The sequence below is a fragment of the Podarcis erhardii genome, assembly GCF_964252035.2.
Source record: "Podarcis erhardii genome assembly, chromosome: 5".
Taxonomy (NCBI): domain Eukaryota; kingdom Metazoa; phylum Chordata; class Lepidosauria; order Squamata; family Lacertidae; genus Podarcis; species Podarcis erhardii.
In genome coordinates, this window is record NC_138509.1 from 71,481,318 (window position 1) to 71,503,588 (window position 22,271).

General features: G+C 39.9%; 1 protein-coding gene across 13 annotated transcripts in view; it reads right to left on the reverse strand.

Moving 5' to 3' along the window:
• Window positions 1-22,271, reverse strand: part of DOCK10 (dedicator of cytokinesis 10) — a 206,601-nt gene that overhangs the window by 23,776 nt on the left and 160,554 nt on the right. For 12 of the 13 annotated variants that reach the window (XM_081861455.1, XM_081861462.1, XM_081861461.1 and 9 more), the window contains 17 exons: window positions 18,136-18,249; window positions 17,171-17,242; window positions 15,599-15,745; window positions 14,603-14,686; window positions 13,121-13,217; window positions 12,847-12,891; window positions 12,232-12,407; window positions 12,014-12,130; window positions 10,284-10,395; window positions 8,851-8,972; window positions 8,645-8,759; window positions 7,713-7,779; window positions 6,013-6,060; window positions 5,185-5,286; window positions 2,952-3,076; window positions 2,550-2,662; window positions 1,220-1,357 (listed from right to left, as the gene is read on the reverse strand). In XM_081861455.1, coding sequence (XP_081717581.1) covers window positions 1,220-1,357; window positions 2,550-2,662; window positions 2,952-3,076; window positions 5,185-5,286; window positions 6,013-6,060; window positions 7,713-7,779; window positions 8,645-8,759; window positions 8,851-8,972; window positions 10,284-10,395; window positions 12,014-12,130; window positions 12,232-12,407; window positions 12,847-12,891; window positions 13,121-13,217; window positions 14,603-14,686; window positions 15,599-15,745; window positions 17,171-17,242; window positions 18,136-18,249 — 1,794 coding nt within the window. The remainder of the gene's footprint in view (window positions 1-1,219; window positions 1,358-2,549; window positions 2,663-2,951; window positions 3,077-5,184; window positions 5,287-6,012; window positions 6,061-7,712; window positions 7,780-8,644; window positions 8,760-8,850; window positions 8,973-10,283; window positions 10,396-12,013; window positions 12,131-12,231; window positions 12,408-12,846; window positions 12,892-13,120; window positions 13,218-14,602; window positions 14,687-15,598; window positions 15,746-17,170; window positions 17,243-18,135; window positions 18,250-22,271) is intronic. The other variant, XM_081861460.1, reaches the window with a different exon arrangement.

Sequence of the window (22,271 nt, forward strand, 5' to 3'; positions counted from 1 at the left end):
ACTGGAGAAAGGCCATAGCTCAGTGGCAGAGAGAAAATGCTTTGCATGAAGAAGGTCCCACATTCAGTCCCTGGGTTCTCCAGGTAGGGCTTGGAAAGACTCCCTGCCTGAAATCCTGGACAATCACTACTGAGCCAGATGGACTAATGGTCTGACGCAGTGTAAGGCAGCTTCCTATGCATCTGTACGTCTCCACTCTCCCACTATTAAACAGGCTCCTGACAGTCTGCCACGTAATTGAAAGCTGTTCCTGCTGGGTTTGTCTAATGTTTCCCTTGGCCCTAGAAATATGCCACTGGCGGTGTTACAATATCACACGTTGTGAAAGAAAAGCATTCTCCTCGCATTCTGTTTCGAGTACTTCACCATAGGGTTCTGTTCAAGGAAGGGCTTGTCTTTATCTGGCAAAACTGTGGCTTTTAAAAATTTGCCGTATTAAGCAATGACTGAAGATGGTGGAGGAAAAAGCTGTGGATGGAATGGGCAATGAGGAAGGGAAGGCCAGTTCAACTCCATGCTGCAGACGTATGAGTAAGCAAAGGCTTCCCACTGGCATCTATCTGGTTGGCAACCATGAGAACAAAGAGTTGGACTAGAAGAGCATTTGTTCTGATCCAGGAGGTCTGTTCTTACGTTCGTATGTTCAGTAGTCCATGGACAAACACAAGGAGTTTTGCTGAAGAACTAGATTTTTTTTTATATAAAAAAAATAATCCTGGACTTTCTCTCCCAAATAATTCTTTATGAACTCTGATGTTGAATGTTGCCTGGGTATCAAATATCTACTGTTTGATGCTAAAGCTCAGTTTAATCCCATATTTGATTTTAATATTTGTTATTAGAAAGGATGTGTCTGTTAACAAGAAATGGGCTGCAATTTTAATATTTGGCTGTATTTGATCTTCAATAATATCGATCTATGATCAAATATTACAGCTGACATGCAATGCCTTTGTTGGAACTCTAGCATTTGATAGCTAGCATTTTTTTTAAAAAGCAACCAACAGACTGACAACATGTCTATAGCAATCAATGTCTGAGGTAAAATTTTGAATCTAAAATACAAATTTCTATGAGAAATTATCTGAAATTGTATTTCAGTACTGATTTGCAGGATGCAACTTGATACCAATTATGTGGCAGACATGGTTTCAATGCTGGTTTAAACAACAAACGAGCATTCCTTATCACAGGTGACCCAACTGTAGTAGGGACGTACCTTACTCACAAACAATCTAAGAGCAGCAAAGACGTGCTTGAGGGCTGCTGCAGAGTGATTGATTTGCAGAAACAGCAGGAAGGTATCAAAGACTTTCTTCATCAGTGTGTTCTGGCAATCTGATTGTTGCAGCTGTCTCTGAAAAACGAGCCAACAAACATCTTTCAGTCTTTCAAAAGCTAAATTGCCTGGATTTCTCTGCATCTGTTTCTCCTGCCCAAATGGGCAAGGCCTGCTTTAACAAAATTAGCAACACAATGTCAAGTCAGCTGCTTCAGTACTACCAACTAAAGTATCTCAAATAATATCTTCTCCCTTAAAATAATTCTGCCTCCCCTCACTTGCTGCCCCTTAGGTCAGGAAGTGCCAGGACACTTATATGATGTTCCTCCTCCTCCTCCTCCTCCTCCTCCTCCTCTCATCAAAACCTATGTTTCTAGGAAGGCTTTGCCACCAAGAATGGTGGGGCTGCACTGTTCACCTGACCTCCCTTTGGCCAGCTTGTTGCAGCATAAAAAGAAGGAAAGGTGGAATGCTGAGGTGGCAGTGCAGTGCAAATGCACTGGCAGAGCCAATCAGACACTCCCATTGAGATGTTTGCATAGTGCAGACCTCATTGTTGTCTTATCTTTCCCTCTCTCCATCCAGAAAAACCTGCAGCAACCCAGCCTGAGGGAGATCCACTGAATAGCACCTCACACCACTGCTGTTTGGCACAATGCCACAATCTACTGAAACTTTAGTTTAGGGCTATGTTTTACTGTTATAACACATGCCTTGCATGCAAAAGCTCCAAGGAAAAAAGAGAGAGAGAGTAAATATACATTTTGTAACCTTTGCAGAACTTTCTGATATTATATCATATGCCTGCTCACCTGCTTACGTTTCCTAGATCTGCATAACTATTGTGAATTGCAGAGGAAAAAACAACACCCTCAGATTCTAGGGTACGTCACCAGTAAATGTAGCCATGCACATTTTTCTGTCTGAAAGGTGAATTGCTTACATCTCTGCAAATGCCTATTACAGAAAGATATGAATGTCTATGCAACTGTATATAAGAAACAGGACACAGTAGAGAATAGGAAGTAAGAAGAATCTTGGTAGAGGGTTAAAAACCTATCATAATAATACATAATGCAAGGTGCATTGGGCCTAGCATATTCCACTTACTTTTCCAAGCATGATTCGTAGATTTTGCCCAGATATGATACCTTTGGGTCACGCCTTTCTCCCAAAAAATAAACTGTGCAACTATAATAGGTTGGCATAAATAATATAACACTGTGATTTTCATGTAAAGCATGATTTTGTCATATGGAAATCATACCTGGTGATGTTGAGTAAACAGACATAATAAGTCAAGAATAGTAAGGCAAACTTCCGTGGCAATGTTGGCTTCAGTATCTACATAGCTCACAATATCTGTTTCATTGGAACCACCTACAACAAAACAAATGTCATGGGAAAATGTATTTGAGGACAACAAGGGCAGACCAATTGACTAATGGCAAGTGCCAACAGTGAAGGGGAGGTCATTTTAACAGCATTTGTGTAAAACATTAGGCTTTCTATCACAGTTATTTTTTTAGCTAAATTGCTAAAGATATATGCTTGAATGAGTTGTTTTAATGGATGCTCTGGAATAAGACTCATAAAGACTCATTACCCCACACGGCAGCAGCTGATATTAGAGCAAAATGCAACATACACCTAGGTCTTTTGTGCTTACTTGCAATGGTGCTGTCTATCATCTGCAGGAGTTTAGGGTTGGAGAAGGCATTCTTGCCACGTATTATTGGTAAAGTTTGAGATCTGTGGTGCTTGTGGACGTCACCACTGGAGGCAGAATGTATCCTGCAAAATGAGAAGTTAGAGGGTCTTGCTTAAATGTTACATACCGTGTCCCAAAAATTCTTCATTTGCTTCAATAACCTATAGAGTAAGATGCCAGTTTCTATTCGACATATTCCGTTTTCTCCCAATATGAATGTTATGAAGCAAGGAGGAGTAATGGGCAGCAAAGTGGGATATAAAGCTCACTAGAAAGATTACTTAGCTGAAATTTTGTACACATGTGTTAAGTAACTTTAGGGACTTGGGTAAACTAGCAATTGTCTCCTCATGCTTTGCTGCAGCAATGACAGAAGGGGTTCAGGATTGGAAAACTGAATCTTGAGTCAAAGACTGCATTTTTTGTGCACAATCTTTAATGGTGTTTTATGTCTTATAGCTATACACTGCCCTGATATATTATTGTATAGCAATGAAATATATTTAATGGGTTGTATATTTAGCTAAATTAATACCTCTCCTTAAAAAGGCAAAAACAAGTATAAAGCATATGTGGTATTAATATGGCTATACTTATTTTTTTCTGTTTAAAGCAGATGATTATTGGAGGGCTACAACCCCCCCCCCATCATGGCATCACAACAGAGCACCAACAGAAGGAATTTAAAATATTACTATTATTATTATTTAATAGTTTTTTTAAAAAATGGGAGGGCGATGTTGATAAGCCACAAAAAAACCAAAAAACTTCTCAGGGGTACGTTGGATGTAGCCCATGTATCCATTCCTGCTATTATAGGTCCTGCAGATAAGCATATCTTTCTTTTATCAGAGGTGTAGGCTGGGGCTTCAGCAGCAGAACAGATTTCTTAACAGCAGAACTTCCAATTAATAAAGCTCTCAAAAACAATCAGAAGGAGCACTGGCAATTATCAAGATTCTCTTAAGATACAGCCTTCTAAGTCTTGTTAAGTTAAAGGCACAATGACAAGAAAAAGACCAAGTGATTGCTTTGGAGAGAGTAGAGTGAAGCAGTGGGTTAAGAATTTGCTGCAGTACACCTCATTGCTAGGCCTTTGTTTTGTCGAGGCGTCAGGGTCGTTTTCCTGTAAACATGCCGCAATACAATGGCCCAGTGAAAGGATTCATTCAGATCTGTAAAGTGAGATCAGGGCTTATTCTGGAGCGAGAAGCAAAGGAATGGATCATTCCCCCTCATGCTTCATTTGGTCCAGCCGCTCGCCATGACACAAGGCTATTATACTGGCAACTGTTGAGTTTCAGTTAGCTGTGCATGAACAAAGTGGCTCTCAAAGAACCATGGAATAAAAATATAAATGTGTCTTAAAGCCGACAAGCAGAGCAGATTCAAAACGTTCAGCCCTTAACAGTAAGATTCTTCTCACTGTCTTCAACGAACCAAATAGCAGCACAACAGGGATTTTAATCACAATACTTAAGGATTCCTAAAGTCAAAAAACCAAAAGTGAACTGGATGGGAACCCATCAACATTTCCATCTTTTACTTTAAAGTAGCAACAGGAGGCTCTGAACTTTTTGCAACGCTGGTGTTGGAGAAGGAGGAGTTCCCACTTGATTAATTTATGATTGCTCAAAAGTAAGCCCCATGGAATTCAATGGGGCTTATATCTCTGTAAATGAGATTAAGATTCTACTCTAAATCACACATCTATTTAAAAGTACTAAAACTCAACAATGGGAGGTAGTGGAAGATACAGGTTCTGTTAATTACAGCTTGCAGAAACAAATCTGGAGCACTTTGCTTTTAAGTAAAAAATGAAAATATCAGGGAGATGTAGCCATGTATAGCTCTGCTCTTAAATTCACTGAACACTGGCTGCTTTGCCTGTGGTAGGTCTACATGCAGATCACAAGGCAGAGCTGTCATGTCCAAGGAGCTGTAAGCTCAAAGCAGCCTAGTTCACAGCACTGAGGTGAACCAGATGCAAAACTGGCTGGATCTATTAGCGCGTGGGATGAACTGGATACAAGATAAACATTACAAAAATATTGTGGTCATGTGGCTTGTTAGATTGAAGTAATTGCATGAAAAAATATAGAGAAAAAGAAGAGGAGCATGGGATAGGGTTACTGTTGACTCCTTTTAGCTTGGAATGAAGTTAAAAGCTCAGTAGCAAAATGTATCTTACCATTGGGGCAGAAGTCCAGAGGTCTGGCAGGATGAGTTAGAGCCTTTTAGGGTTCCATTATTCTGTGTTGTTTGAGCAACCTTAAAAGCAGCAGCAATTTTCCTAATAATAATAATAATAATAATAATAATAATAATAATAATATTGTTGTAAGCTGCAATCCTTAATATGCTTTTATGTAGTCAGCCTTATTGAACGCAACAGGACTTATTTCTGAGAAAACATGCATTGAGCTGCCCCTTTTCATATGAAAAACACAATAGGCAAAAGGTAATAAAAATACCAATAGTTTGTTTTCATTTTATAACTGCTGGAAATGTAGCAGACAGAGCAGCTCATTGTTGCTGCTGGAAATGAAAAACAAACCATCATAATATTGCCAAGGAAAAGTGTGTGCCTGATCCTTGGCAGCTGCAAAAATAGCCTCATACTTCAGAAATAGTGGCCAAAAAATGAAGAGGCAAGAAGGTATTGGATTGCAAACACTGCAAAGTATTATTGATCCCTTTTATACTACCTGTCATAGGAAAAGTTAAAAGCAACATGCAGCTGCTAATGCCATCAAATTAGAAGTTTTGTACACAGGGATGAACCCTCCTTAAGTTTTTTCATGTACCTAATTACTTATCTTCTTGGTAGTAACAAGGGAAGCAGCATTACTTGGAATCCTACCAGCTTGAGTGCATTGGAGCTCAGCTTTCTGAGAAAAAAGCCAGTCTGGATTGAACTTGTACACACTGATATTTGGGTCATTCATTTACATGCCAGCTTCAAAGTGTGTTTGAAATTTCATCTTGCCATATGTTATATGATTAAACCACAACTTACCTCACTATGTTTCGTTTCCCAAGATATCTGAAATTTTGGAAGCAAACCCTGAAAGGAAGAAAAAGTAAGACTCTGATAGCTTTTGTTTGATAGTACAGGGATGGTCAGGCACTCACCTGAGCACAAAGTCGAAAGTTTGAACAGCAACAGGGCATGCACACCCTCCTCCTTGCATGTGTCTATCCCCTAAGTCTCCAATTTTCTTCATACTGTTCAGAGAAGGTCTTGTAGGGGTGAGGAACCTTGGTTTAACAGGGTCCCTGATTGCACAAACAGTCCTACTCATGTTCAAGTGAGTGCAAGGAGAAGCCCAGGCTTTGCCTCTGGAATATGGTAAAGGTCAGGAACTGAGTGGGGTGCGCCATGTGCATTGGGAGAGGGGGTTGTGTGCATGCCCTCCCCACCACACTTTCAGCATTTGCATGTTCAGGTGAGTGTCTGAACACATCATATATAACAATGTGCATACACACTTTACATTGAACCATTTTTTCTCTCTTGCCACGAGTATGGCACTGCAGCAAGACCAAACTTGCATAACCATATCTAGCTTTACAAGACCTACAAACTACCTTTCAGCTCAGGTTTTCCATGCCTTTGGAAGCAGACAGGCCAGGAAAAGGGAAGCATTGGGAGTCATGATTCACATCCAATTCTGAACAGAAGTCATTGGACTACAACTCCCATCATCCTGTATCATTGGCCAAACTGAATGGGCTGATGGGAGTTTGAGTTCAACAACATCTGGAGGGCCAAAGTTCTTCATCTCTGCTCTAGAGGTTAAACTAGTTTGGCTCTTTTGACAGGGCTGAGGATTCCTGAACACGACAGAACTGACAGTGTAATAATTTCTCTATCATTTCTGTGGTAGTTTTATAAAGAAGTGGGCACCTTCTGTGCCAACCTTTAAATTTTTCTATTCCACCAGGCCTATGCAGGCAATTAAGAACACACCCTTCCACAATGGTTAATTGATGTCTGCTTTTGATGGTTTTATTGTATGGTCTTATGTTTCCATTGCTGGAAACTGCTTTGATATTTTTAAAATGATACAGGGGTATACAAATATTTCCATAAATTAATAACTGAGCACATCCACATCTTTCACCTTCAGGTAGCTGGCTCTGCATATAGCAAACTATAGGTATCATGTGCATAGTGCTGAGGACAGCAGACTCCTAGGCTTGTCTACTCAGAAGTAAATTGAATGGGACTCACTTTGAGGAATGCATGCATAGGATCATCACCTAAGAGATATTAGGAGATTCTGAGCCCTTTCATGGCACGTGATCTATAGTGAGGCTGACATAGGGAGCAAATAATTTTCATTTGTTTCACAACAGAAAGAAGGGGAAGGAATTTGTCCCATGATGGGTCAGGAATGCATATGATGAAAACATTTTCTGTTCTCTATATATGGAAGACCATAACACACCATGATTTAGGCACAGATGTTATTAGAAGAGGTTCAAGATTCACAGGTTTCCTAGGTATATAGGTGGGGAGAGGGAACAATATTTCCAAAGGCCAGCAAAGATTGGAAATAATTGACCTTTAACAGTTCAAAAACAACTCATATGTGGATTTGAGGCTTAGAATTTTCAAAATGTCAGTAAAACCCAGTATTTACACCTTGCTTCGTTCTATTTGAGTCACTGCCAATGACAGCCTTAGAAGGACAAACCTCAGAGTGAGCTTACTCTAAAATGCTGAAAAAGTCTGTTATCTCTGTGAATGGGGCTCTCTGCCAGTAGGAGATCAATGTATCTGGAAAGAGACATCAAAAATATAAATCTATTATTTGCCCGCAGTTAAAGAGCTGACTCAAAGCATTAAGAACACAAGAAGAACCGTGCTGGATCAGAGCACAGGCCCAGCTAGTCCAGGACCCTGTTCTCATAGTGGCCAACTAGATGCCTATAGCAAGTCTGTAAACAAGAGCATAGGAACACAGGAAGCTGCCTTATACCAAGTCAGATCATTGGTCCCTCTAGCTCAGTATCGTCTACACTGATTGGCAGTGGGTCTCCAGGGTTTCAGATAGGAGTCTCCCCCTGCCTAGCTGGAGATGCTGGGAATTAAACCTGAGATCCTCTGCATGCAAAGCAGATGATGCACCATTGAGCTACAGCCCCTTCCAAAGGCCAGTTAGTACATGACCATTCTCATAGCCTTGTGAGGTAAGCCCAGGGGGAGGAGCTATGTAGGATACAAATGAAGCTGAGGACATGAATGCAGCAGAACGCTTCCCACTTGTCAGTCCTAGAAACTGGTATCCAGAGGCATATTGCTCCAGCTCTGGAGGTTGAACATTGTCTTCATGGCAGGTAGCCATGACAACTTTATGCTTCATATATCTATCTAATTCCCCTTTTAAGCCATCTATGTTGGTCACTGCTACATTGCGTGGGAATGAATTCCATGGTTTAACTATGCGCTATGTGAAGAAAAAATTTCTTCTTCCTATGCAATATTAAGGTTTATTTGAAGTAGGGGATACCTGACTCTATCCACTTTCCCCCCACACCATGTGTAATCTTATACACTGCTATCATGTCCCCTTTTATTTACTTTCCCAAATGAAGCTTGAAACATTTTTTTGTGAGTGCTTGCACTCTATGGTTTTCCTCACCTTCTGAAATTGTTTTCATAATGTGAAGGAAACACATCAGGAGACTTCTCGTTTCAGCCTGATCTAGTTTGTCAAACCGAAGAGCTGACCCAATTAGGGATAATGGCCTCACAATCTGTTAGGAGTGAAATACAAAGGATCTTTGTAGTGACTTGGAGGCCTTCAGATTCTTAAAATGGTTTCCAACCATTCACACGCATGCATACCTTTTCACAGGTTTCTGTCGCCTCACTGTTCTTTTCGTTGGTGCTTGGGTTAGAGTCGAGACTTGCTAAGGAGCCTCTGGAGTCAGCATGGTTTGCTGCAGAAATAGCTACTGATGAAAAAGCTGGAAACAAAACCCACAACGAACATGCTAAAATGATGTTTATGGACACAAAAATTAGGCAGAAGAATGAAAACTCAAAGTGTAGGGTGGAAAAATGACACAGTTGTGGAACACAATGTAGCTCAATTAACGAAGACACTGATGGCCATGGGTCTGAGTGTATGAAACACTATTGACATAGCATGATAAATATACAGGGATATTTGTGCTGTTGTTATTGATGATGTTAGGTACATTCTGAGACACAATGGACCAAAGATCACTGAAATGAAGAATTTTATTATGCACAATTAGTATTGTATACAGATATAAGTACATACATCGAACAGTCTTTCTATTATATCATTTGGGCCAGCAGTTAATTTTATTTATTATTACTTATTTTAAACACTTGTATCCCGCCTTTGGAAGGTCTCTGGCAGGACAAGGAGTTAATGATGCCCATGTTTCTGAGCTCAGCCGACCTCTGCTGTTGACTTGTGTTGGGGTGTTTTGCCACTCTGCATGTTCCTGCTGTAGCTGTGGAAAGTGTGGTGGATTGAATTCCTGATGGTGACTGACAGCATTGAGCCTAAAAACAGAGTGCTGAAGGCCAGCCATGAATCTGCTGGATTCTACGTTGGTCCATTAGGTCCATTACCCACATGGGACCAATCTGGGCCCTTCAACTGCACTGACCTAGAGCTGGCACAGCAACATTTTTGGGGGAAGAAACACTCTCCAACCTCCCACCCTGACCAGCATAAGCCAGTAAGGCTTCAGATGTGCTGGTAAATCTGTCACTCCTCCTGGGTACAATTTATAATTATGTACTATTCTAATTATTTACTTTACAAAAATAAGTAGAGAACAATGTGACCTGTTCAAAGTTCGTTTATTTTGGGCACCAATTTTTACAGTCCTACAGTAACTACAAAGCAGGGGAAAGTGAAATAAACTGATTAACTCCTCTCCCCTGGAATTATGGGAGAAAGGAATATTTAAGAATATGCATACATTTAGGAAGCATGGAGAAATCCCAAAGGGATTAATCTTCCTTAAAACAAGAACGGGCTGGGCTCATGTTTGATATCATTAACAGAAGGAATAAGATAAAGTCTGGTGTGAGAGTGCTGTAGCTCTGTACAAACTGAAAAACTAACTCAGGCATTCTTTGGATGACAAAAATATATAATATAATATATATAAAATATATATAGTATATAATATGAAAGTTAAGTTTTCTTGCCTTGCATCTTAAGGAAAGAATCAGAGTTTAAAAACTGGTAACAAGCCTCACAGTAGAGCAATCTGCCCCATCTGCTTTCGTACCTGCTATAGAGTTAAGAACATCTTTGGAAAAAGAGGTATCTACAGAGTTTGCATGTTTCATTGCTGCCTGACTCTGAAATCCACCAGTAGTGCTCAAATCATCTCTGGATCCCTGGATTTCAATGAGAACAAGGAAACAAATTTAGTCACTCATATCATCAGCTTTTGAAAACAGCCTGTTAATTTGATCATTATATAATTACATTGATACTGGAATGGCTTTCTGGCATGATGTTAAAAATAAAAACAACCCAGCATCTGCTGATTAATGCTAAGGAGAGCTTATAATCACTACCAAGTTAATCTTTCATATTTCCGTCTACATATTTTTCCTGTGTGCTCAAATCAAATTCAGATAAAGCCCTATTCGTGTGCTACTTGTCTTTACATATGCATGTAGAGCAAGGAGAGGGACCTTCTGCTGCCTTTGCTTCTAAGGCAAGTGTATTGGTTGACATATGAACCCTGTACATCAAGTCAGCCAATATGAATACACTCAGTGGTTGTCAGTGGCAGAGCAAGGTCAAGTGGTACCAGGTGTGGAAAATTTCTTGTCCCCCCCCCCATTGAAATTATTATTATTATTATTTGCCTGCAATAATGGTTTGACTTTATTTCATTTTGGGGGGAGGAGCCGAAGTTGTTGAGCTTGCGATTAGGAGCCTTGCGTGCCTTGCGATTAGGAGCCTGCCGGCCGCCATACACCTGAAAGAAAGCTGGTTGGCAGGACCATTCCAGCAGAGGGAAGCCTGCATTCGTCAAAGCCACAGCATCTCTCACAGATGTTGACTGCCGCACAGCATTTTGTCACCCCCCTCGGAGGTGGCACCCGGGGCAGACCACACCCACATTGCAACGCCTCTGGTGGTTGCTTCCCCTGAAAGTTGCTAGGTCAGGTGGGGTTGTCTCCCAGACCATAAGAAGTTGGGAGTCACTGTACAGGGCCGAAGTGAGCAGGAGCAGCACAGCATTTCATATGGTTTTTGCTATGGAAGCTCTTCCAAACAAGAAATCTCTTAACAAAACAAATTCCTTCCAGTAGCACCTTAAAGACCAACTAAGTCAGTTCTTGGTATGAGCTCTCGTGTGCATGCACACTTCTTCAGATACAGTATATGTGTATCTGAAGAAGTGTGCATGCACACGAAAGCTCATACCAAGAACTGACTTAGTTGGTCTTTAAGGTGCTACTGGAAGGAATTTGTTTTGTTTTGACTATGGCAGACCAACACGGCTACCTATCTGTAACAAGAAATCTCTTAGTGAGAGCACTAAGCTACTACAGTCACATGAGTGGACCATGTGGATGAATGCTTGAATTGGTCCTTAATTGCATTATAGTAACTCTTCCTCTTGTCCTTCATTGTTTCATTTTTTTTTAATAGCCCCAGTCACCTCTCAGGGTTTTAGAACAATAGCTGGATAATCCAGATACTACTGTAATATAGCTGAGAAGCCTCTTTAGACAGGGCTATGTACAGGCTTCTATATAATATACAGTTAATTAATCCTTAAGGGCTAACACAAGTCTGTTGAGGGCCCTTGAGGTAGATATATAAGTGTGTAACTCATTTAAGGGCCGTCAGCCTTGTGAATTTGGGTCAATTGTTGATAAATTAACCTAATTATTCACCCAGCAAAGACAGACCTGAAAACAGAAAGGTCTGCATGAATACGTAACAAAAATGACTCAAAATGAATTTGTGGAACAGAAGCTCACTCTCGTTTACCTGATTGGACGTATTTATGTTGAACGGAAAGAGGTCCTTCATATATATCCTTGGCATGTTGTCCAAAAGCATGCCGTACAGGGGCATATACAGATTTGCTATCTTTGCCTGTTTCTCCTGGGGAAAAAAATGAAATTCAAAGAGAAAGGCTCACTGCAGGCGGCTGACTGGTAGATTTCAAAAGCACACAGGAATATGCAAGTAAGGCAAAAATTTACCAGGTCGGCATATCGATCATCAAAGGAATGTTTCGCCATGAGGTTTTTTAGTACTGCCAAGGCCATGTGCCTAATATCCTGATCTTCCTGGAGTGCAAACCCAACCTCTCGCAGAAGTAATCCAATTAAGAAATGCTTTCGGCAAAACTCATTTGTCACAGTATACTCTGGAATATCTTGAAGAGAACAGGCAAGAGGTTCATTGCATATGACTAAAGTTATGCATGTCCAAGAAATTGATATGCAAGCAAGAGTCTAGTACTATTATCAGGCATTGCTATTATCCAGTTAACTTTTTTTTAAAAAAACTCATTATATTTTCACAAAGCTCTTTCGATTGAACCAGTTATTTTTCAAAAGTTACTAAGGCAATAAAATATTAGCTATCTTTGCAAACATTTCTGTCAGGTATGGTTGGTGGATATTAGTCTCATCCAAGATCTCACAATATGGAAAACATCCAAACTGACTCCCAACTATCAACATTTGCAAATGCTTGGCTTCAGGTAATATTGTAGCTAATTTCAGAAGTGCTATGAATGGGATTTGGACCTCTTAGTGTGTTCATCCATTAATTTATGGTCATGGAAGGAATAAAAGCAATTCACCTCTTACCTGATGCATGAAACTGCTGTGTTGTTTCTGATGGTGTTGCTGGATCTTAAATGATTTTGCAGAAATAGAAGGGGAGGGGAAAGACAACAATTACCTTTTTATACAATGAGCTTCCCTAGGAAATGTAAAATGGGCACGTTGATCCTTCATATAATTAGATGAAGCATCAAAGTTCCATTGATTTCCCTAGGGCTTATTTCCATGTAAGTGTCTTTAGGATAAATAAGTTTGTTTTCCTTGAAAACAAATAATAAATAAATAAGGAAGTCCTTACCTGGTATGTCTGCAGATCTCATAGGCAGGCACAGAGGAATGAAGTGTTCATGGTTGCATACTTCTTGAAGAAAGTCAAATTTATACTGGAACAAAATCTGAAATGTTAAAATAGTGATTGTTTTGAACTCAGTATTGGAGATTTTCACTTGCATTATATAGGTCACACAGAAAAGAGGAAACCAGTGGTCTGTCATGTAAAGTAAAACTGGGTTTGGTTTTGCTATTTCACTGCAATTTATTTTGGATCCTTAAATATATTTTATTTCTTATGAGCATTAAATTGTACTGAATAAGAGGATACCCTTTGGGAGAGGGCAGGATATACTGTGTAATAAATGTGAAAACAATTCCCATATGTTGCATTTGTGTTTGGACTATCTATGACCCATGGGAAAAGGACTGTGTAAGCACTTCCTATTTACTCAAGAAGCAAGGGAATGTAGAACAGATATGGATATTGCACAGTTTGCTGGAGTAGAGCCTTTCAGTATTTCCTTTATAAATAAGCTTTCAACAAGGGGTGTATTTCGAGAGGAAATGCAGTGTGCAGAGTGCCCTGCTGATGTAGGGATCCTTTTTACTGCACATCCATGATGATTTGTGCACATGACTGTGTCAGAGCAGTCACATGTGATTCTGCTTTGAATACTGTTTGTGTCTGCAAATGCTTTGGGTTGGTCTCATTTTTGTTGTCCCTCTGGATAGCAAAAATGTGGTAACATTGGGGAAGCACCACAGAACCAACTGAAATAGAATAATTCCACCACTGATGCATTGTTACTGGTCCAGAATGCACCCTCAATAAAATAACAGTCTAGAGGGGTCTGAAGTCTTGGGGTGTGTAGTAGGACTGGGAATAGCTTTTGTGGCTGCACTGTATAAATGTTGCATAACTGTTTCTACTTACGTTTTGGTAAAGCTTTGATTATAAATGCAACAGAAAAGTAGTATCTTGTAGAGACCAACACTCCATATTAATCCATTGTTAGGATCGTCCTACTGTGTGTAGGACCCTGGGAGAGACACATGCCTGACTGGCATGTTCTCTCCCTCCTGGTCGGTCGTTCGGGAGCTTCAAAAGCTTTCTCCAGCCTGAACATCACAGTGACTGATACCAAGAGGCATTAGCACGCTTATGGATCCTGCAGAGTGTTAATGGTTTGCGTAACAGACTCAGTAGCACAGCATTTTGGCTAATCTACTTTATTCACATATAATACACTTGGAGAATTCTGACTTAGCTCCTTCCTCTTTCTCATCAGACAGCAAAGAGAAAGAACAAAGGACAATAGTCCCACATCACGGAACACTGTAATACCAAACATCCTGTCTCCGTCACTTCCCACTAAGTAGAATGAAAACATACACCGTCATGTGACATAAAACAATCCCATGACTACAAGCCTGGAGCAAGAATCCTAACACCTGATTCTTTCAGGTGCTGAAGAACTGGGCTGCACACACACATGATTTATCTTACCTTGTGGTCACCTGGTCCAAACATGCTTATATAGCTGTTGATCATCTTAAATACAAATCCACGGTCCATGAATGTGAAACAACGCTAAGAATAAAAATTGAGCTATTTTAATCATTCACCTCGGAAAGGGATTATATTAGCAGAAGAAAAGCAACAGAGCACCAAAGTTATCACAATCCTGTCAAACAATAAATTGACTGTGGACTATATCTGGTCTTGGGGACCAAATATTTGTCAGCAGTTTTCAGCTCAACAAGGAAGTCACCTTGTGTAAAAGGCACTAAGAGATGAAGTGTCACAGTAATGTGGGTTCTTTTTTTGCAGGGAGGGGAAGCCAATGTAAGGCATTGTCTAGAAGCCTAACTATAGGTTTGACAAGCATGGATTCAATCCCCACCCCCACCCCATATATCCCTGGACTGACATTATGCCATGAAAAAAATAAATTAAGCTTTTGACATGGCACTAGAAATATGCTTTCTCTGCAACCTGTGATTTGCCAGAACTAGTGTCAGTGAAAACCAGGTGTCTGGTTCTATAAAGGGCTATAAATACAAACTGTAAGGTAGTATGATAAAGTTGCATAGTATGCTAAATTAGCATGAGCTTCTCCACATGGAGTGTAGCTGCACAGCTTCCAGGTTCTGACTGTTCCAAGCTGAAGGCAAACAACATAGTGCTGCTTACCAGGTGCCCAGAAACATTTATATGTATCACATAAGACTTTTACCATAAGACTTTTACCATGTAGTGTAACACATTATGTTGTGTCAGCAACATGTAGAAAATCCACACTGTTTGTAGTGGTTTTATGGATGTCGCAAAATAGGGCTGGGGAACCTCCAGATACTGCTGGACTACAACTCCCATCATGCCTAAGCACTGGCTGGCCTGGCCAGGGAACTAGAGTCCAATAACCTCTGCCTCCCTGCCGTAAAATGTAGATCAGACCATACCAAGGCTAAGTAAAGGCTATCTGTGATAAAAGCATCTTACCTTCAGAAACCTGCCAATGCTGTGATTTGCATTCCTTGTTTCTTCAAGAGCATCTCTGTGTTTCCAAACAACATGATCTGAAATCACCATGATGAGCGTATCCAGCTCATTTTGGAATGATTCTGGAAATCTCTGAGTGCGAGGCATCTGAACAGACAGATGACTTCTTTAGAATAAAAGTTTAACCCTGCCACCACTCAAAGTTCTCCAGTGGTTCTCCCCAGCCCACAAAACCCAACAAAGCCACAACTTTCAAAGCTATCAATATGAGCACTCTATAGGAGAATTTGATGGTATTACTCATGAATAGGTTGTTAGGCAGAGTGGCCGACCCGTGAAGCCAGCTGAGACAACTGCCTCAGGTGGCAGGATCTCAATGTAGATCTCATGTAGGTTCAGAACCATGTATTGGAAGGGAGGAAGAGGTAATTATATCAGTTTTGCATAGGAACCTACTTATGGTAAGACAAACCATTGATCCATCTAACTCGGCAGTGTCTATTTTGACTGAGCAGCAGCTCTCCAATCAAAGAAAGGGAGGGGGGTCCTCCAGAAGGATGGTTGCATCTGTGAACCTCCCGATGTTGTTCAACTACTAGCTATTGATTGTAACAATTAAAAATTGATTTTATTTGAGCTCCTATAAGTCCTACCAGCATGGCCAACTGTGAGGGATTATGGATGTTGTAGTACATCTGGAAGTCCCACCCATGCTTCAAAATTACATTTGATGCGCCATGAGAGCACAAAAATGTACAATGCTACCTTATATTGAGTCAGACCATCTAATCCAACACTGTCTACACTGATTAGCAGAAGCTCTCTCTGAGGTCTCAGGCAGAGGTCTCGCTTAAGAGGTCACTCTAAAGTGGTGATAATGGGGATTAAACTGGGAACCTCCAGCATACAGAGTACATGCACTACCACTGAGTTATTGTCCTTCCAGTACCTAGAGTGCAGCCATTATATTATTAACTTTTGAGAAGCGACAGTCTATGCACTAGCTCACACATCTTTGGATCCTGGCAACTGCTACTTTTTAAGGGGAAGGGAGGGAAGGAAGGGGATATTAATGGGTTTTTGTTTTTTTACTTAGCTTATTTCTGGGAGGGAAAAAACTGTGCTTAAGAAAGTGTTTACCTGACAGCCTAATGAAATATAATTGGGACTGTGGAGTAATCACAGCCTTGGCTCTGCCAGACGGAACAAGATAAGGATTATGTCATGCACACTCTGTGCAATTATCTCTCCGAAACAGCAGATGTGTCGCTGTTGCCTCATTTCTCTGCCAGATACACATTTGATTCTGCTGGCTGTCTATGAGCCAAGCTATGTATTTTCTTAGCTGCATAGATTTACCTTTAACTTCAGAGTTTGAATATATATAGAGGTGTTTGATACAAATTATCTGTAGGGTGTGTGTGTGTGTGTGTGTGTGTGTAACAATGGGTATATGCCAAAGTATTTTCTTATGCTCAGGGATGTTTTTATTCAAGTAAGCTATTTTAAATGTGTGTCTCTGTAAAGATTGATATCTGCTTATTCATAATGGAGAGCAGCACACAGTCTTACCTGTATTCTCTTTGTATCCACCAAATGCTGAGCCATTGATTTTACGATAATTGCGAAAAAGAACCAGGAGTGCTATTAAAATTGGAAAAAAGAGAGAGCAGTAAGTTATCACAATGACAGCAATGCTCATTTCTTTGTTTTCCTTGTTCACCCTTACTTTATAGTTTCCTTCTTAAAATCAGAATGATCTCTGTAATTTAGGTGAGGCACGAAGAAAAGTTTTACAAACAAACAAACAAATTTGGAGTTTCAATGGTCCAAATATTCCACACATTGCCATCTTGTTTCCAGAAGCTACTGGCAAGATTGTGAGCACTGTGAGAAAACTGACTTGCTCTTCTATAATCAGGGATCTACTTTAATTCCCAGTTTGTATATGTGTGAATACAGAAGGAATGTACTATAATTTCATTAAAAACAACAACCCACTAATAAGTTAATAGTTGTCCATAGAGCATATAGCACTCATTCAATTAATAACCAAAACTGAATGATCAACTTGGTGTGAACTTTCAGACTTCAGGGTGATTTCTAGATTAGAGTAGGGCAACAACAGAATCTAATGGGTGCCTTGCACTTGTAAAATATGTTGTGCAAACCCTAGTACAGCTGTTCCTATTACTAGGTAACTGTTAAGCTTGTGCACTACAGCTTGTGCAATGTAAGTCTCAAACTTCATGTGCAAATGCCACGTTGGATCTCATCCCATATCTCCACGCACTTTAAATGCTGACACCCCAGTCAAGAATCCCATATGAACCTCTATGGGCACCCAGTTGGGAAGATCTGTTTATGCAAACGGCTCTGTTCACTTCAGTGGAATGGATAACCCAACAAACAAAAATGAAGTGAAGTACTCTCTGGTGTATGGAGCCAACGACACACAAAAAAGGAGCATGAAGAAAATGGTAAATTTATGCAAACCTTTCTAGAACTTGTAGCTTTGAAAAAAAAGAAAGATTCACCTTTAAAACATGTTTCACTGTTCTTTGTTCATTTGACTTCAACAGACCGGTCATATTCTTGGCCAGCTCCTCGTGAACTGTTCTTTCTTCAAATGACTTGGTCTTGAATACATACTAAATATATAAATAATAATAATAATAATAATAATAATAATAATAATAATAATAAAAACATCATCCACATACACAGAGGAACAGCTGGCAGTGAGAAGGCTGGTCTCCCAAGACTCAGTGTAACATTCCCATTTCCTTTAAATGATTGACATCTGACAGAAGTAACAGATGTGTCACAGTGGTCTTTATATTTAAAGCAGAATCTATTGCACTAATGTCTCATTTCTGCTTTCTCAAGCAGAATGAAAGGATGAAGCGTATCAATTCAAAGTCCTCAGGTTCAGGAGGAGTTATGTGCTTTCTAGATACAGTGGTACCTCGGTTTACAAACTTAATCCATTCCGGAAGTCTGTTCTTAAACTGAAACCGTTCTTAAACTGAGGCGCGCTTTCCCTAATGAGGCCTCCCGCTGCTGGTGCCCTTCCACTGTTTGGATTTCATTCTTAGACCACGGTAAAGTTCTCAAACCTGGACACTACTTTTTTGCGGAGTTTGTAAACCGAATCGTTCTTAAACCAGACTGTTCTTAAACTGAGGTACCACTGTATATAAATATATGCAGGAATAGGAATTATGTATAAATGCTTGAGGCCATGGCGATAATTAGAATCTCCATATCTTTTTGTTTATCAAACTGCAGAAATCCTGGATTGCTGTTCATAGCATAAGCACTTCAGGCTGAAGAGCTGGAAGCTTCTTTTGGGACAGGAAAGCACTCAACGCTGTTTATCCTTAAGTCCTTCTACCTTTGGCATTGGAAATACTGCTTTTATGGAGTGAGCTACGTGCAATGCAAATTGCCTCCCACCACTTAATGAAGATAAAATTGTGTGGGTACTCCCGTGACTAAAAGTGGCTTCATGAGGACAACTTGTCTCTTGCAACTGCAGTAGGGAGTTTTCCAAAAAGTACCAAAATTAAGGTTTGGCACTGCTCAGAGTAATCTAAATACAGTTGATTAATTCATCAAATAACCATTACTGTACATGCATTATGAATCACGAAATATTGTCCAGCTATTTAAGAATTTTTAATGCAAATACATGTAATGTTAGTGTCTGGGCTATGATGTAATTAAAAAGAAGTGAAATCCTTCACAAGTCTGCTCAGAAGTAAGTCTTGCTGAGTTTAATGCAGATTACTCTAAGGTATAGCTGAATTTGGGAGAAAGGTCCTTTGAACTCAGTGGGTTTCCTTCCTGGGTAGACATGTATGGGATTGTACTGTGAATATGGATGCATACACACTATATATTTACAACACATTCAAAGCACATTCTTTCCTTCAAAGAATTCTGGCCCCTGTAACTTACCCATCACAGAGTTACAATTCCTAGCAACAAACTACAATGCCCATATTTATTTGAGTGGGGAGGGAATGTGCTTTGATTGTACCTCAGAGGAATAGTGTATATGCAGCACATACTCTGGAAATTTTTGGTTTCATTAACTGATCCCCTGCTCTTTGCTTTCCAAATCATGAAAACACTGGACCCTGCACCAAAGTGTGGACAGAGCTAACCCTTGAAGTACGGTAAATGTTATGGCAGTTTTGTAAAACAAAGAAAGAAACAAAAACTCATTTTACAGGGCAATAATTATCTACTAACAAATGAGTAGAAGCATGGTCCACATTCCTATTTTACCTACAAGTTTGGTATAAGAATCATTAATGCTTGATTCACACTCTTCTTTCCCCTAAAGGGTCACACCACTTTTAAGTTTACTCACAGAAGCCAAGTCTTCTGATAATGGTGAATAGCAACACCTTCAAAACATGCCTTTTGAAATAGGCAATTAAATGTTGAACACATACATTTAAATATTAAAGCATCAATCCTGGCAGCACAAAATCATCAGCAGATGCAATTAGCTTGCACATGCACCATTCTTTGGCAATAAACTCTCCTTACTGGCCAATCTGGAAATGTATGGAATGTAGTAACTTGCACATTTAATGTTTTTTTCTGAAATATGGTACGAAGGGGCAAACCAGCCATTCAACCAATGCTGCTCTGAGCATATTAAGTCAGAGAATACTTTAAGCAACAACTAATTAAACACTTACACATTCCTCAGTCATTTACACCTGAACAATACACTACATCTAAGCTTTGCACCACTGTCACTCCAGGCATAATTTGGCTAATGAAATGTGACTTGTACAAGGAATTATGTACTGTGTATGTTGTGAAACAGCATTAAGCTTAACTGATCTTGAAATTGTTCCCTAATAAAGCTTTCGTCACATACTCTTCATAGGTTGAAACATGACACTATAGGATATGCAAGGCTACGGTCTGAAAGAACAGAGTCCTATAGCAATTATGTGAAATCTTTGACCCTCCAAATATTGCTGAACTACAACACCCATCATCCCCGACCATTGCTGGGGCTGATGGAAGTTGTAGTTCAGCACCATCTGGAGGGCCAAAGATCCCTCACACCTGACCTACAGCATCTCTTTCTTTCCTGATTTATATAGGGATAATGTATATTTTGATATTGTCATGCAGAACAATGGCGTCATGCTTTGTGACGAATATCTGAAGAAGGGGAAAGGGCACTAATTCATTTGCAGCAGATGCTGACCTGCTGCCAAAGTCCAAATCATAGAACAGCAGCAGCAGTGACAACAATTATTTGTAAACACTTCTGAGTGTTCAAAAAACTTCACATACATTGGCTGCATTTGCACATTATGGTAAATATAAAGCATGGCTTATCATACACGAGTGTGATCGTTTCATTCTTCTCCTCTTCCCCCGCAAACCCTGGCTTAGCATTACATCCAAACCAGGTATTGTGATTTCTTTCAGTCCAGCAAATCACAAGTAAGCCAGGAGCAAACCTTGGATATAGATGATGGTTTGTTGGGGGCGAAACAAACCATGATCTCTGGTATGGCCATGATGCTAGCCAAGGGCTGTGGCTTGTTTCCTCCTTTTGTGAGTGGGGTTCATCATGGCATACGAACTGGGCTGCTATCTTGTTTGAATCCTTACAACAACACTGTGAGGTTTATTAATATCCCTATGCAGCAGTTGGAGAATTTAGACTGAGAGGGAGTAGCTTGTTAAAGGTCACATAGTGATTTCACGTCAGAGGTAAAATTCAAGGTGCCTGATTCACAGCTCATTCTCTTAGCTACAACTGCAGAATAGCCCTTGCCATTCTTCAGAATGTTTGTTAATTATAGGGTTGCTTCTTTCTCTTGCAAGGTAGTTTTTCTAACCATTGCCCGTTTTTCCCCCTAGCCAGTGCTATATTAAATCCCGTGGAAGCCCCAGGGCCCCTAGGCATTCAAAATCTCTCCCCTCACCCATGTGCATGCTCTAGTGGGATAACATTGAAATAAGCAAGCTTGATTGTAATGTTCTTTCAAGATCAAGTCAATATTATTTTGATTCATTGTTGTGGGGCCCCTAAAAGGCGTGGGGCCTATAGCCCAGTGCCTTCTCTGCCTATTTGATAATCTGGCACTGTTTCTAGCAATAAGTTCTTAAACCCTCGCTAAAAAACAACAACAAGCATACAGAATGAATACTAGTTTATTCCATTCGCCAAAATTATTCACGTAATCCACACTTGTATGCTGTATCCAATTACAATTTGAACATAAGAAAGGTGTTTAATTTCCTTTATCACACCCACTTTATTATTTTACTCATCATAGGTGTAAGCTTTCTTTATGCCAAAATTCAGCAGTGTAATACTCAGAGAACCAAATGAAAAAAGTGTTTCTTGTTTTGTTCTCACAAAAATGTATAACTACTGTAGATTCAATTTATTTTTTGTTAGGCCTCTTCTACACACAAAATCTAGCAGTAAAGGATTTATATCCCAACACTTAATATTTCTGATGGCATATCTGCCTGAGATACCTGCAAATCTTCATGATCTGTGACAATATATGGACGCAGAACTCAGTAAATCTCACCCTAATACAGACATGGACTGATAACCGTAATTATTAGCTTTAGGTCATTGCTGTCCTAAAGTGTTTCAACTACGGTACACTCA